Below are 18,064 nucleotides of genomic sequence, written 5' to 3'. Positions count from 1 at the left end.
TATTCTTCTCAACATCCTGAGTCTATGTTCCTCCCTTAATGTCATAGACGAAGTTTCACACCCATACAGAACCAAAGGAAAAATTACAGTTTTGTATATTCTAATTTTTATGTTTTTAGATAGCAGACAATAAGACAAAAGATTCTGGACTGAATGGTAGCAAGCATTACCCAAATTCAATGTCCTCTTAATTTCCTCATGAATCAGGTTTTGATTTGCTACAGTCATTCCAAAATATCTTAACTGTGCCACATTTTCAAAACATCTATTACCTATCTTTATGTCATAATTTTGCCCACCAACTGAGAAAACATGGAATGCTCGTGCTGGATGCGTCTGAAGGTCATTTAACACTGGATGACAGATCTACAATTCATGCAATGAATCTTGACCGTGTGGCCATACCTGGAGGGATGACTTCCTAACTACACATTCTAGTGAATAAGCTTTTTAATGTTCATTCGAAAAAACTTCATTCTGAGTGGCTCTTGGTAAGGAACTGTGTTCTCACGGAGACACTAAAAAATCCCAGCGTGATACCATTGTGCTATTAGAACAAGATCATGGCAACAGGTCTCTGCAAAAGTGTTGGTCAGGAGATTTAAAAATTGCATGTACATCTGATAAAATGGAAGGGAGCTTGAGGAAGACACTAGGAATGTAGGCAGTCAATATGAGACAAGATGGGAATTGTGTCTTCATCTTGAACTAAGAAAGCAATTCTCACACATGCCCAATCATTAGTGCATAAATTATGCACATGAGAAATAAAACAGCAAGAATAGTGGGAGCAAAATAGCACTTCTTACTTTGTAGATGTATAAGACAAGACATCTGCACAAGTAGACCAAATGACTAGAACACAACAGACATGAACACTGAAAGTACTAATAGAATGATCAGTTTTCTGGACATTATCCATTGTCATGATTTCTATTTGAGATGATGTTTTAGCGACTGGACTCTTTGTCTCCTTCCTCAGGTAAAAAGCCTACTGTGTTGGACCCAATCAAGAGAGCTAGTCTTGCCTCCAGCCAATGTCCATAAAATTCATCATTCTATTAATATACCATCATCACAAACTTTTACATCTTACTTAAAATACTACCCAGTTATATTTCTCAGAAATGATATATGTATAATTACAGAATAACAGATCATACTTCTTATGTCACTACAGAAGAAATATATAAATCATTTTAAGCATATTACATTAAGAAAACAACTTCTTATTAAACTGCGTGACTCAAGATAAGGCTGTTCCCTGGATGTTCACTGATATTTTGGGAACCTAAATCGACCCCTTCATTTTCATCATGAAAAATGTTGTTTCAGCACAATTATGTTAAGGGGGGTTAGGCTACGTCCACTGTAGTCATGTGGGTCATAGCAGGCGATGAAAAGGGAACACAGTGCCTGGGGGGTATAACTGAGCCACCCTGTCACTGAGGGACATAAATACAGTGACCTGGTCCTCCAGTTTGGGGGTTGGATGCAAGGCTGATGACCTTGCCTGTAAAGACATTACTGTTGTGAAATCCAAAGAAGTGAAAACCAGATGGTCTACTTCATGACAGAATAGACAAGTCTGGCAGAATCTTCAAGGAAGGGTAAGGCTTAAAAAGGGCTGTTTTGCCAATGATGATGATAACCTTCTGTCATAAAATTTTATTATACAATGTCATAGCATTATCTTTTCTTTAGAAATTAGGGTCAAAAACTGCATATGTATATATAATATGCTCTTAATAATAGATGGAACTGTTATGTCATAAAAACTGGACAAAACCTTCCTCAAACTAGTGAGTGGGTGACAGTTCAAATTCAGTAGTTCTGCTTTCACACCAATAAGTCTATAAGCATACCATAATTTCGTGACACTTCCTCTGTTTTTCTGAATTCTAGCAGCTTAACAGGTATGTGTTATGTACTATGTATTCTATGCCTACTGAGGTGCATACAGGTACAATCAAAAGCTTGAGCAATGGACCCCGGTTCTGCAGAGGGCCATTTTTGTTCTTCTCTATCAGTTTAGTCAGCATCTGTCTCACCCTCCTACGTGTCATATTATCATGGCGATAAGCATTAGCAGTGCAACCTGTGAATAGAAATTAAAGCGGAATGGTTATTTTACATGAGTAAAAGCTTGTGGAGGGTAAGAAAATGAATTACAAGAATCTGAAAACAAATATTAGAAAATATGAGGGATAAAGAATTTGGGATATTAAATAGTGAGGAATTCCAATGTCATAACTGGGCCCAATGGCAGGCTTTGGTATTAGCAGTGTCAGACCTTTAGGTTCTTGTAAGAGTTGGGTTAAAAGCACGAGTAAATTTATAAAGTACAGATATAAGTGAGTTTCTTCTTGCGACACAATCTGAATGCACACTTCATTAAAAAATGACATAAGGCAGTATATATCACTCATATTAACATGACCATACAATGCTTTTATCATGTCAAAATGAAACTTTGCAAGGTGTCTGCTATGAAAAACAATTATATAAACAGAAAATAAAATTCTAGCTGCACATCACGATATTTTTGGAAACAGAAGTAGTACTATCTGTTAATAGACACTTCATGTTAGTCATTTAAAATGTAGCCAAAAGGCACAGGAACATACTGCAACAGTTATCTTTGAGGCATATGCCATAGGGGAGCCAAGTGAAGTTTCCGAATCTCAACCAACAGCCACCTGTCCTATAACACATGGGGTGTACCACATCCAGGCATACAGATATACATCATAATCATAAGATTGTTACTGTTTAATACAAAATGAAGCACAACACGTTACTGCATACTAAAAATATCTGAAACATTAATGACTATTACTTGTGTAATCGGGGTATAAAGGGTAGGACATATCTCTTATAACCCCACCTACTTGACCATCAATCTTGCCTTCCCATGGCATACCTTGTTTCAGTGAGTGGCTCTGATCTCTGAGTTACAACACAATAACAGGTGCATTAGCAATGAAGGAAATGCTGGCATACAGAACCTGTCCAGAGGCTCTGAAGGTTAAATGTAGCAATCATTCCACTGAACTACCACCTTCTGAATGGCAACCGATTGGTGGGGGCAGCCAGTAGCATAGCTGGTTAAGGCACTATGCTACAAGCAGGAACGTCATGGGTTCAATTCCTGTCGAGGTCATTGGATTTTTTTCAATTTACCTAATCCTATGGTCCTGGAGTTGACTCAGCCTCTATCACAAATGAATACCAGGAATTTTCCTTGGGATAAAGGGCGGCTGGTGCATAGGGCTGACAACCTTACTGCCATCTGTGAGCTGACTTATCTAGAAGATGTGGGAGCCTTGATGTCCCACAACCCTATGGGCGTCCGCAGCCTGTTACAGGGATAGCTTTATCTTTTTTACTTTTTAACTGATTGGTGAGACTTCTAATTGCTTTCAAAGTATTGCACAAATGGACTTGAACTGAAATCCATGAAGATGACTCCGGCATGAACTGGGAAAAGCAACTGGGTAATAAATGAAACAAAAACAAATATAACTCGTATGAACTAATTTTTAATAAAGTGTGTAAAAAAATCATGATAAATTTCCTGTACTAATCAGTGTATCTTCTCTTGGCCACTGGTTATACTGGTATTATTCCAGGTACTATGGTTGTCACTATTATAATTACTGTAATTTTCAAGATTGGGCTGCAGTTCATCAGCAATTACACGTTTTTCCTCCAAGTATAAGACTGTGATGTGGATGACGCAACGGGAAGTAGGAGTCACGTGAACTCTGCGTTTCCACGAGTGACGTCACGTACCCCCACTCCTATCATTACGCAACGCTCGGTAAACACCCCTTCCCCCGTGGTGACATAACAGAGCAGCAACTGTGTCAGGCAATCATTGCCGTGGTGTTGTCACCAAGGGATACCGCGGCTGCTACACAGCAATAAATAGCTCTTGACAGTGTTGCTAGCAACACTTGTAAACACAGCGTTAGGCAACGGTGGTACTTATTACGTAACTGTTTTCTGTGTTGTTCATGCCAAACACTACTCCTTATTTAGCCTCGGCATGGACAACACCGAAAACAGTTACGTAATAGATACCACTGTTGCCTGACACCGTGTTTACAAGTGTTGCTAGCAATGCTGACGAGAGCTGTTTATTGCTGTGTAGCAACCGCGGTATGCCTTGGTGACAACATCGCGGCAATGGTTGCCTGACACAGTTGCTCCTCTGTTACATCACCGCAGGGGAGGGGGTGTTTACCAAGCGTTGCATGATAATGGAAGGGGTGGGGATATGTGACGTCACTCGCGAAACCACAGAGTTCACGTGACCCCTACTTCCCGTTGCGCCATCCACATCACACTGCTCCCTTCTAAAGGTTGTTCGTCCCGCCTAACGGCGCATCCCCGTTCCTTTTTCTTTGAAGGCTGTGCTTGCTGCGTCTTCTTTTGGTTTGGCTATTCCTCTTGCAGCAACTATTCTCCGGCCATGGATGGCGCAACGGGAAGTAGGGGTCACATGAACTCTGTGGTTTCGCGAGTGACATCACAATACTACTTCACTGTTTGCCAGCAATATTCTTGGTGGAGCTTGCCATGTTTTCCTCTACTAACCAGGGTTGTTTTTCAAATGACATATTTCTCTCCACAGCTAACCTAACCAGAAAACATATATACTTACCATTGGAAAGCTCAGACTTTCCTCTTCAAATCAACATATGACACAGACTTCCACTGACTGGCCCTATGGATACAGTATTACAATATCACCATCCTGACTATATAAATTCTGGTGATCTTCATACAAATATGGTCTGCCACTGTAATTTGCAAGTGGCAGTAGCATGATTAATCTTTTGCATGCCAAGCAGTGCCACAAAACTACCTAGCAGAAACACTAAGGCTGCCTAGGGGTAGATGCAGATGCACAGAAAAACTGACATTTCCTCAGATTAGCTCCAAAGAAACACAAGTATATGTACTACGAAAGCTTGTTCCTTCCTCCGTACATTGACATATCACATTTGATGCCAAGTATCGACAGAAACGATGTGTAAAAGCCATTAACATTAAGCCAATCTTTTCAGCGGTGGCAGTTTACCCTGAGTACACTACACTGTATAATCAGCTCATGACATTCAAAGGGTTAATTCCATGCAGGGATAATTTTATTAACTTTTAAACCTTAATACACAGGGAATGGTAAATTCATAGAAAGACTACTCACCTAACAGTTCAACACCATGATGAGCAGACACTGTCGCAATGAGTTCATCATCGTTCTCATCAATTAGGTACAGTCGTAGCAGAAATCCTAGTTCAACGGGCATCTTCTTCCCTGGACAATATTTGTAAATATAATACATCTCATGGCCACTCTTTGTAAGAGGATGAGGAAATATTTCTCCTTTATTTCTATTTTACTAATACTGATGCTGTCATATCTCAGTCAATAAACTGACTGGTTATGTCATGGCCAGTCAATAAAATCAGCAATTTTTCTCTTCCAAATGGCCAGTCAATAAAATCAGCAATTTTTCTCTTCCAAACTGCATCCAGACTGGAGCCCATCCAATATCCAAACCAGTGGATGCTGCAGGTTCTTATCCCAGGATAATTAACCTGGAGTGTGATGCTGACTGCTTATCTCCATCTACCGCCAAGATTAAGAATACATGGAGCTCTTATTTCCACTCTCCACCTTACATGTTATGGTACTTATATACAGACGCAACTTCATCATTCCAATCTATGAAATAACTGCATAAATAAAATACTATTTCCTCTCACATTTATTCTGAAAAAGCACCCAAGTTCATCAACCTTATATTTTAAAACAATTAAACATAATAAACTGATAATTCTCTGCATATTATGGATAACAGTGGAAAGGCCATTAAAACCTTAATGCAGAATTAAAAGAGACATAATTATGCACCACCACATCCTCTCCTGAAGAAATACTGATGGCTGAAAGACATCACTGAAGTAATGACTTTAAAGTTTTAAACTATTTCTTAGAGATCTGACTATTTGATTTTGTGTGAACATTGTTTAACCTTCATAAGCAGCATGTTGCATTATCATCACAGTGTATGTACAAAGTCAAACTGAACAATCATGTTTCATTCAGTACTAATATTATTATACATAAATTAAAGTATGTACAGCTGGGAGATTTAAAATACAGGTAGCCCTTGTTATCCATAAGAACCTGATGCACTATTGCATTAAGCAACTGCAATGACATGAGGCACAAACAACTCACACAACAACACTGACACAGGAATGCTCGATTATGCTCAGTCACACTCAGTCTCTCTGTGTATGTAAGCCTTGGAGTTGAAATGACATTCTGCTTTATCTCCTTAATTTTGTGGAATCCATAATTTAAAATTCATCATCAGAACCAAACATGGGAGCAATGATATTAGTTTTACCAGTGGCAAGAGGCAAAGAAAATCTATTACTGATTTTAGGCTTTCAGGGTGGCTAACTACTGATGTTAATTCCCTCCCTTGGTTGTTACGCCAGGTCAACACTGAAGATGGATGTTGCAGGTACCTCCAAAATGTTAGCACCATTGCCCACAACCATACTGTGTAGCAATTAAATCCATTTCCCTTGAGAAACTAGCTGTGATTAGCAGGTATGAACATAAAAATAATGTACAGTCAACACAGCGAATGTCATGGGAATTCCTGATCAACTTCAAAAACAATTAAGAAGCAAGCTCATAAAATTAAGGAAAGGTGTAAAAGTGTACAGAGACTACTTCTGGTTCAGTGACAGGAGCATAAATACTAATGTGCAATTCCTCTGCCAACCATGATTGCTAAGACTAAGGCTTCTTTAGTGAACTGAAGGCTGCTGATCCAGATCTGAAAGTGCCATCATTTTCTGGCTGTGTGGGGTGGTTCAAACATTTTCAGGGATGTCACTGATTCAACAGCCTTAAGTTAATCTATGAGAGCTGTCAATCCACTGACATGGAGAATTCAGCTTATGCAATGGAGATTGCCAAGCCTGATATTTTTCTTGTATCTCCACACGCATTATAATTCCCAGTATCATCAATTATTTTTATGTAAACTGTGAAGCAATTAATACTAACATTAATAAAAAATGCAAAGTAAACAGATACTGTTCAATTTTCGTTCATGATTTAGAATGTATTATCTATTGTACTGTGTTAAAATTAACTCACTTTATGTGGCAAACTGCAGGAATGCATTATTCACATATAATGGGGGATACCTGTACTGTACTTTCTGACAACAAACTGTACCCTAAATTAAAGTTTTGCGTCTTCTGGATTTCTGGGCACAGCTCACATAAATTTTGATGCAAAAGGTAAAAGGCATGAAATGTGTCAAAAATAACTGGTCTAAGAACTGCCCTTCTGTCATAAATAATTTTCATCTTAGTTAAAAAATCAAGTGATGATAGTTTGAAGGTATATTATAAAAGATATTGTAAGATACTAGTAAGAGTAATAAGAGAAGCAAAGAGACTGTATTATCAAAAATTAATAATTAAATCAGAAAATAAAATACAAGTAACTTGGAAGATTATTAATAAAGAATCCGGAAAAAACCAGGTCTCAGATAAAGTAACAATTGCAAGTGGGAGAAAGTAGAGTAACGGATCCTAAGGAATTAGTGAGAATATTTAATGAACATTTTATAACTGTAACTAAGAATTTGGCAATAAAAAATGCTGATAAAAGTGAGGCAATTAAATTATTAAATAATCTTAAGTATGATAACTTACCTGAACTGAAATTAATACCCGTAACTAAGGTGGAAATAAAGAATATACTTAAGACACTAAAATCGAAAAATTCTACAGGCTATGACGGTATTTCTAGCAGAATATTAAAATATAGCATTAATCAAATAAGTAAACCACTTGGACATATACTTAATGCATCACTTGAACGTGGAATTTTTCCCGATAGAATGAAATTTGCATCAGTAAGACCTTTACACAAAACAGGTGAGAAGGTCCTTATGGCAAATTATAGACCAATATCACTGTTAATAATCTTCTCCAAGATATTTGAAAAAGCGATGTATAATAGGATAAAGCAGCACCTACATACAAATAATCTAATTTCATCTGCTCAGTTTGGATTTAGAGAAAATAGAAGTACAGAATCTGCAATCTATGCCTTAACTAATCATATATTAGAAACTTTGGAACGACGCTGTCTTTCATTAGGAATATTCTGTGATTTGACAAAGGCATTTGATTGTGTGGTGCATGATATCCTCTTGAGCAAGTTGGCTGTATATGGACTTGGTGGTAAAACTTTAAGATGGTTGAAATCATATTTGGGAAATAGAAGGCAAAGAGTGGAATTGTATACTAATGGGAATGAAAAATGTTGTTCAGGATGGGAGATTGTTGAATATGGAGTGCCGCAGGGCTCGATTTTGGGTCCCTTGCTGTTTCTTTTATATATCAATGACCTGTCATCAGCATTAAATACTGATGATAGGTTATTGTTGTATGCAGACGATACAAGCATAGTAGTGTCTGGTATTGATATTGATGAAATCCAAGTAAGGTCTAACTTAGTGTTGAATTCTTTAAGCCGTTGGTTTGCAGTTAATGGCCTGTCTCTAAATCTGAAGAAAACTAAAGTGGTAAAATTTGATACAACTAATCGAGATAATATGTCTATACATTTAAAGTTTAATGATGAGATATTGCATCAGGAAACCCACGTTAAATTCTTGGGCATTGAAATTGATAAGACCCTGAATTGGAAGTCACAGATTGAATCGATGCTGTCCAGATTGGGCAAGGCATGCTTTGCAATAAGAAACATGAAATTGTATAGCAATATTGAAACACTAAAGATGATTTACCATGCATACTTTCATTCAATTATGAGATATGGGATAGTATTTTGGGGAAACTCGTGGGAGGCTAAGAAGATTTTTCTTTTACAAAAAAGGGCCATCAGGATAATGTTGGGAATGAAACCCAGAGAATCATGTAGAACAGTTTTTAAAAAATTAAAAATTTTGACATTGGCTTCTCAATATATTTTATCTTTAATGATACTAATGGTAAACAATCTGGGGCATTATACTTTTAATCATACAATTCATGGTAAATCAACAAGACAAGTTAGAAACCTTCATGTTCCTCAATCGCATCTAACAAAGAGGCAAAAAGGGGTCTATTGTATGAGTGTAAAAGTTTTTAATAGTTTGCCTGATTTTTTAATTGAGTTGGTACATGATAAAAAACAGTTTATTGAGAAACTAAAGGATGTATTGCTTCAAAACCCTTCTTATACTGTTGAGGAATTCCTGCTTTTCTGTCAAGACCTGTCAAGAGGTGTCTGACAGTGTACACTTCATTTAACTCTATGTCCTTGGCTGTGCTTATGTATTCTTGCTGCAATTTGTATTGCTTTTAACTATTGTATGTGTACTTGTTGCAATTTGTATTGCTTTTTAACTATTGTATGTGTATTTGCTGCAATCTGTATTTCCTTTTAACAATTTTATGTGTTTTTTTGACAAGTATGGATTATATATGCTAGTGATTTTGTTTGTGAATGTACAAGTTTCCAATGTCTTGTTGGATTGTTGACATGTTTTATATTCTGTGCCTGTGCACATTTGTGAATAATCTGAAACGCAAATGTATATGTATGTATGTATGTATGTATGATGTAAAAAGCCAGAGGTGACATGTACACATATGAATGTATTAATAACATAAATAATTACAAGAGTTACCTTCTTGGAAACAGTATTCACACATTGGATCATTTGTTCCTGATACCACCAGTGCTTCATAACTCTGCATGTTATTACAGTAACTACAAAGGCCCATGATGATATTCATTTTTGGGCTATCTGAAATAAACATAACAACATATATAACAACTGTATATCCCTTTTAGACCAAGGTAACCATGGAAAGGCAATTTTTTACATTGTAATGGTTTCCTAAACAATAAAAATACTTGCACAGCACAGTATTATTCTAACATTTAAATTAAGTGTCTGACAGCCAGCCACTGGTTTACATTCCCATTAATATTTACTTCACTAATTACCTGACTAGCTAATTTGTATACCATTCAAAAATAGCTTTTATAAGCAAATTAGTTGAATATCCCAGAATCAGAATATTTTGTCAGGTTAGAGTCTATAAAGTTCAGAACTGAGGAAATGTACAAGATATCTTTTACAACTCCTCTTAAGACAAAATTCACCCGGTCCTTAACAACAAGAATGGGATGACATATCTGAATCTGAAATAAACATATTTTTAAATGTATCTGCAATCTGGATGCCCATTTATTGCAGAAAATACTGACATCACACTGCAAAGTCAGAAATTATGCTCCCTTGTATTTTGTTAAATATTATGTACAACAAAAATGTTTCAGTTATGAACTGTTTATCATGACACCTATACTTTACATTAAGTATGATTTTTGTCTGAACATTTCAGCTTCACATGAAGGTTATACTGGACTGACCAAAAGCCCGCAGTTCAAAAACAAATTTAAATGAAAAATGTTAAGTAATTTTAAAGATGAAAAATGAGATGGACAGATATATCACCTCCATTACACCTTCATTTTATACACATTATCCAAAGTAAGTTTAATGACTAATAACTCCATATAGATTGATCCAAATATGTAAATGCTAAGCACTGCCATTAGCTGACTGAAAGTGTGCAGGAAGTGTAGGCACAAGAGGCTGTTCAGTAAGACACGAACAGCTGGAGTTGAGGTTCTCATAGTGGTGGCTATGAAGAGTTCCTCCTTCTGGGATATAATGACATATGCTCCACTGGAAGTCAACCAACATTTCAGAGGAACTTATCGTCTCCATCTTCACAGTTGAAGGGTTAGCTAAGTGACATACCAGCATGACACTGGCAGCAAGCAGAGCTTATTTTTTGATCAGATGGAGGCAATACATTACTCTGAAACATCAGTTAATTCTCACCAGACTACAACGCATTATATCCCACAAGATGGAACTGTTAAATATATGAATAGGTTTAAAAGCATCATCATACCAAACTATTCTACAAAAGGCCAGACAACAGCGGATGAGAAGAGATTCCAATCTCTAGAGTACTGTAACTAATGCTTTTCACTAGAGGAAAGTCCCCCCCCCCCAAAAAAGACTCTTGTAAAAACATCTACAGTTCAAAATGAATGCACTAGATTTAATATCTTCATTTAAACTTCTTTAACCTAAATGTGTTGTATTATCATCCATCCAAATACAGTGAATTTAAATTCCAGAGTTTAATTTTATTAATTCTTGTACATCACACTGGTTAATTATTATAAAATGATTTGACAACACCTTCAAGTGTGACTCAGTATATATTTATATAATTCCTTTACATGTTTCAGTCAATTACAACAATCTTCAGAAGGCAATAACAACATGTTAAAGAACTACTATTATATATATCATAGTATATAACCTTATATTTTTGTATAAAGTTTTTTAATTAATTAAAAGGTGTTTAAGTTAAAAGCAAATTATTAATGTTCTTAATATTTAAAATCTTCAGGTTTGTCTCTCTGTACCTCTTCTGTGAAAACGGGAGATTGGGGTGTTATTTGCTGTCCTCTGAGGTCCAGGCAGAGTTGTCTTCCCTTTTTTTATATGATTAGTTAAGGATCTGTGTTGTTGTTATGTTTTTCTTTTCATTGTGTACTGAGGCCTCAATACACAACTTACGCTGGATGTGTTCCAGCTTGTTGGCATACATACATAATTCATAAATTCACTGATTCGTGCCTGGATACTGAACTTGTCAAAATAAGACTTGATTGCAGAAGTACAATTGTGTCAACAGCAAACAACCACACACAACCAAAAACACCAAATAACCATAATTTACATTGTCATTCATAAACAAAATTGCAAGGAATATAGTTATTAAATGTTATACATGCTTAGCATAAATATATTCATCTATTGAATAAAAAGCATTTGTTGTGAGGAGACTTTTCAGTGTGCATTTAAAAATTTTCACATTATCACTCATCCTTTGTATATTTTTGAGGAAGATTATTATAAACCATAATGGATGAATATAACACGCCTCTCTGGAGTGAAGATAATCTCACTGATGACGCATGTAGCTTTCCAACTGTCTATGATCAATATTATTGTTGGTTTTAAAGAAATTGCAATTTCTAACAACAAACATCAATATAGAAGAGATATATAGGCTAGGAAGTGTCAAAATACCCAACCTCTTAAAACCTTCTCTACACGAGTTTCTAGGACTCAATCTCAGCATAACCCTAATCGCTCTTTTTTGGGCAACAAATAAACTTTTTATAACTGAAGAAGAACCCCAGAATATAATACTATATTCAAGCTGAGACTGATAAGAAGAAAAATAGACCATTCGAAAAGCTTGTTCACTGACAAGGGACTGTAACTTCCTTAGCATAAAACACGCTGTATTCAGTTTCCTTAATAATTTGTCAGATTTCTTTTTTTTTCCCAATTAAGTTCACAACCTAAATACATACCTAAAAATTAACATTATCAACATCTTTAAGTCTAAAATTATTATATGTTACCAATAATGTATACTCTGGAGACTTAGGAGTCACAAATTTAATCAAGTGAGTTTTACTCAAATTAAGTATCAGATTATTTCAAAACCAGCTTGAAACCCTAGTCATAACTCTATTTAATTTAATATTCAAAGAGTTTAGGTCATTTGAGGTAATTAAAATTGTTGTCATCCACGTACAAAACAGTACGTGCTATATCCTTAGAGTACCTGGGAAATCATTAATATAAACATTAAACAACATTGGTCCCAGGACAGATCCCTGTGGAACACCAAACCTTACAGATTTCCATTCAGAGATTGTAGCAGTCGAATTACAAGTATGTAGCACAACTCTTTGCATTCTATTTTTTAAATAAATCTCCAACCATTTCAAAATAGGGCCTTTGGCTCTATACATCTTCAACTTTTGAATCAACAGATCATGACTGACACAATCAAAGGCCTTTGTCAAATTACAAAAAATACCTACCACAAACTCCTTATCGTTCCATGCTTTAACAACAGTATCACTTAGATTAAAGACTGCGGTTTGTGTAGAAACATCCTTATGAAAGCCATAAATCAGTTGATGTAACTGACTTCCAGACTATGGACACATATCCAAACTCAGATCTGACTAATTAAGAACATTAATAATTTATTTTTAACTTAATTAAAAAATGCTTATACAAAACTACAAGCATATATATTACGATTTGTGTAATAGTAGTTCCTTAGTATGTTGTATTGCCTTCTGAAGATGGTCACAACTGACTGAAACATGTAAAGACAATATATACTGAGTCACACTGGACGGTGTTGTCAATTAATTTTATAATACATTCCAAAGGCTTAAAAAAGCAAAGACATGTGAAATGTTTTCTCACTGCAATGTGATAGTATTACAATTGCTTTAGAGAGCTGGGACTTCTACAGAGACACATTTAAAAAAGTATAAGTAAATTTTTATATTTTTTAAACCTTCTGTAACTGTCATGAGTTCTATTTCACATTTTATTGAACAATTCCTGTAACAGAATGGAATATATTCCACTTTTTAAGAATTAAACAGATTACAGTTACCTGACAGGGACGTAACTTCAACACAAGGTCATAAGTGACTTGGATCTCTGCACTTACACCACTGAAATCATGTGGTTCACATAGATAATTGCAAAGGGAATTTCTTAAAATGGCATTCATACTTTAGCAAAGTTCCAGATTGGGAGACCGGCCCCCAAAACGTTGGTAACATACCAGATTACATAGTGTGGCTTGCCATTGTGAGAACCTCAAATCCAACATGTTATTAAGTATTTTTTGAGTTTAGTGAAGGAACAGGCAACACAGTTAGGTCTGATAAGTATTAACACATTGAGAACTGATCGCATGACATCATGCTTTTAGCTTTTAAACGTGATGGACCAGTCGCATGATATCATGAGTTTAGGACACGTTAAGTTGCAACACACTATACCTTGCTCTGGCGCCACCCAAGTTGCATGCAATGGTGTAATAAAACTCTAGAATGTTTGCTTGTCAGTAACTTGACCTTGCTGTGTTCTTAACCCACTATAAACGAAAATGCTTTGCTGCTCTTCGAGCTGTATGTATCAGCCAGCAGTCAGTGGTGGGGTATGGACAAGGACAAATTCTTCTCCCATCAGCTAGCTGGCCTGCCTTGTCAGATGCGTAGTCATGGTGATTCAGAGAGCGGCAGTGAAAGGGTAAAACGAAGAATTGTGGCCACAGACAGTAAAAGTGACAGTAGCTCTGATGATAATGGGGGTAATAACATTGCAGGGACAGTAAAAAATCTAAGAAAATCACAAAAATCTAAACCCTGATTTGAAATTGGAATACAAACATTTCTGACGAATGTGGCAAAGGCCTGGGCTACAGTCCAGATGGTAGCGACAGAACCAGGGTCACACAAAGACTTAGTACGACCGGGCCCATCAACTCCCACCCCACGAAGGCCTCATGTGGACCCTCCAGGGCAACTCTCAAGTGATATGCGGAAACATATCCTCGTGAAAATTGTGAAGAGTGAATATTCCAAGGTGAAGCATCCTTCTAGGCAATGCCATGTTTGCAGTTCACAAAAAAAGGAGTATGTCTACACTTGCAAGTTCCGTGTAATGCCACTTCACAAAAGGGAATCTTTCCAGAAATATCACACCCTCAAGCACTTCTAGGAACATTGGTAAGTGTTCTCCAAAAATTTAGTTCATAAAATTAATTAGGAGATTTCATATTAATTTTTAAAGTGAACAGTGCACAAGCTAGGATAGTAGGTTTAATAATGGCAGCCCCAGGGTGATTTAAATATTTAAATTGCCGGTCCTTAATGTGTTAAGAGTGACAGTCTGACATTTTGGCATTAACTGTGTAGATTAAGGGAGTCAAATTATTAGCATAGATCTGTGCTCCTCTATTATCTAGAGAAATATAATTTAACAGTTAACCGTGATTCGAACTGAGTGTGGCTTATTTTGTGAGTAATAAACCTTCTACACTTTGTCTTCCTGCCTCTATTCCACAGTTCATGCTATTATCCAATTCCTCCCCCACACCCTGGGAACTGATGCTTACCATTTAGCTAGACGGCAAGCTGTAAGACCTAACTCCCACTCCTAATGATTAGTAAGAACTCACTGCAGGACTCTAAAAAGGTGAAATAAATAAATGAGGGAATGGTTACAGTATGCTCCTAAAAGATACTGAACATGTAATATAATCCTGTGACATGCTTCATACTAATGGAAATGAAGGCAAATACTTTGTTTTAAATTAGTGATGTCTTCATGTATATTTGCACTGGTATGTACACAATTATGGCCCAAATCAAAGATTTATCTCAAGGGAAGCACTTACTATGAATGGGAGGTTCAATATCCTTCACCCATGCCTTCAGCAAATACACTTCTTTTTCGTTTGTCCTCTTTCTTTTGATATAGGAAATATTTGCTGGAACCATTCCTGATACTGCAGTAATTCCTAGTGAAGTGGTAACAAAATTAGTATACATTCCAAACAGTGAAAATGTCAGTTTCAGACTTAATTTCCCTCAGATAAGTACAACATTTGAAGGCCTAGAAAGGGATTTACCAATTTCTTGGAGTATCGTTCTTTGTAGACGAGACCCAGGGTGTTATGTCAGAATGCTAAAAATCTGGTTTTGTTCAGCAAAGGGAACTAAATGTGATCTCCATCGTCAAACCATAACCACTGAAGTGAAAAACTGGCACACTTGCAAATGGTATTTGGTATATTATATCAGATATACCTACTTCCTCTGCTCCTCCATTGAACACTATTCATAACTTTCCCCTCATTTAATCCAAAATAAGCAAGAGCAGAAAGATGGGCATCACTGGAATGTACATATTTTGTAATTGCATTCTTTGTGATTTTCTATAATTTATTGGTCTCGATGTTCATCTACTGCAGTAAAACTATGCTATAGATATCAAACGCCATAAAAAATTATTTGTCCTTTTATTTCATAAATTATTTATCATATTGAAAAAAAAAGTTTCAAATAAAAATGACATATTTTAATGAGATTTATGTTTTATGTCACAGACCATTTTTGTATCATGAGAAGCTTCTGAAAAAACTGATAAAGATTGATTTCAAGTTCATATAACGTAAGCTATATTAATTCATGCAAACAACTGACATATTTTTACTGTGAATACCAATAAAGGAACTACTGAAAACTGGTTCAGTAGTTCTGGAAATTAAACATGAGGACAATTGGGTTGACATCTGTCCCCTGTAGTGTTCTAATATTGGTGGTACATGAATCAGTCACAACCACTACTACAGATTACGTTAAAAATGTACTATAGAATTAAAATACAGAAACTCAAAATATATTAGTGGAATACGTAAGGAAATAGTGAAGTCAAAAATAGTAAATAAATCTAATTTTTTAAAATTATATGCATTTTTCATCTGGTGCATGTCATGACATTCATGCTCCCTATNTTATTATTATTATTATTATTATTATTATTATTATTATTTAATTATATTCCATTAATCCATACAAGGTCAAATGACCTATAGGATAGAGAAACTGTCATTATAAATAAAAAACAATAAATATAACAGTAAATCTCATATAAATGTCATAAATCTTACAGCAGCCATCTGAAACAATTTTACATAGAATACAAATATGGCAATGAAAGTAAATTACAACTATTAAATAAATAATGAAAAGGTATTCATTGGGAAGTTGTTTTGTAAAATTCATCAAGGCTATAAAATGCATGTGCAGTAAAATAGCTTCTCAATAAAGATTTGAATTGCTTAACATCTTTAGATAACAATTTAATATTCAAAGGTAAGTGATTATAAATCTTGTTTCCAGAGAACAGCACTCCTTTTTCTACTATTGATAAATTTGTAGAGGGTAAGTATAAATTTGGTAGCAGAGTGGTCTAAGGCATGTACTGTCTTCGCTCGCTTGGAAACCGGGATCGTGGGTTCGAATCCCACTCAGGGCATGGATGTTTACTTTGTGTGTGTGCGTTTTTCTGTGTCTGCGTACAGGTAGAGGCCTTGCGACGAGATGATTACCCGCCCAAGGAGTCCTACCGAATGTGTAAGATCTAAAAAACCGAAGTGAACAGAGAAGTTCATGAAGGTAGGCCTAGGCCCACTGGGGCTGTAGTGCCAAGGAAAAAAAAAAGTATAAATTATAATTATAGCGGGTATTAATATCATGAATAGCCATGTTAGATGTAAAGTAATTTTTATTCTTAATAACGAAAAGATGTGTCATATCACAAGGAAGAAAATACTGCACTGAAGGTTTCAAAGTGGGCAAATGGATTCTGTCTCTTGCCTGTGTCAGAGATTAGGAAAATCTCCATATTACGTTTTTATTTCACTAATTTCCTATTAGCAAGCACATAAATTATTCCTATTTTTTTTTCATCTGAAACTTTAAAATTTGTATGACTTGTTTGTTACTGGACACAACTGTATGAAACTTCCACTGATCATTCTACACATTTGGGAAAACTGTGTAACAAGGTCTGTAGTAGACATGCAAAATATAATGCTTAAATTTTATTAATTTATTTCTTTTAATAACACAAAGGTCTTTACTTTCTGGATGACCTATATATTGTAACATGTAGTACCAATGCTATGCGACTGTGAGAAGGAACATGCGCTGCTTGGTACTGGTTGGTAAACATGTCAACAGCATCTGAGCTACTGCTAGGAAACCATCCATAACAACAATAGAGGGATTGTTGGAGGTGGTGTTTTCTGTTTGGTCCACCCTGAGTCTACATAGCGAGGACTGCAGGCAAGCTGAGTGAAGTGAAGTGGTTCGTGGGTGAGTTCAGTTGCGGGATATTCACCAGACAGTTATGACATGAGCGCAGAAAGCTGAAGAATCTCCACTGTTGAAGCCGTTGCTAGGGAACGGCTATGATGACACAGCAGGCTGGAAAAGGCCTTAGTGGGAGCT

The 18,064-nt window shown here is 36.0% G+C and overlaps 1 protein-coding gene across 6 annotated transcripts in view; it reads right to left on the bottom strand.

The window, feature by feature from the left end:
- Window positions 1-781: 781 nt before the first annotated feature.
- Window positions 782-18,064, bottom strand: part of LOC111867891 — a 70,961-nt gene continuing 53,678 nt past the window's right edge. For 3 of the 6 annotated variants that reach the window (XM_023858097.2, XM_023858096.2, XM_023858099.2), the window contains 4 exons: window positions 15,445-15,567; window positions 9,750-9,869; window positions 5,216-5,326; window positions 782-2,098 (listed from right to left, as the gene is read on the bottom strand). In XM_023858097.2, the coding sequence (XP_023713865.1) occupies window positions 1,902-2,098; window positions 5,216-5,326; window positions 9,750-9,869; window positions 15,445-15,567 (551 nt within the window). In that variant the 3' untranslated portion in view covers window positions 782-1,901. The other 3 variants (XM_023858100.1, XM_023858098.2, XM_023858102.1) reach the window with 3 other exon arrangements.

Source organism: Cryptotermes secundus, unplaced genomic scaffold (assembly GCF_002891405.2).
Source record: "Cryptotermes secundus unplaced genomic scaffold, Csec_1.0 scaffold111, whole genome shotgun sequence".
In the NCBI taxonomy this organism is placed as follows: domain Eukaryota; kingdom Metazoa; phylum Arthropoda; class Insecta; order Blattodea; family Kalotermitidae; genus Cryptotermes; species Cryptotermes secundus.
The sequence above is the reverse complement of the archived record's forward strand: the minus strand, read 5'-3'. Positions and strand labels throughout refer to the sequence as shown.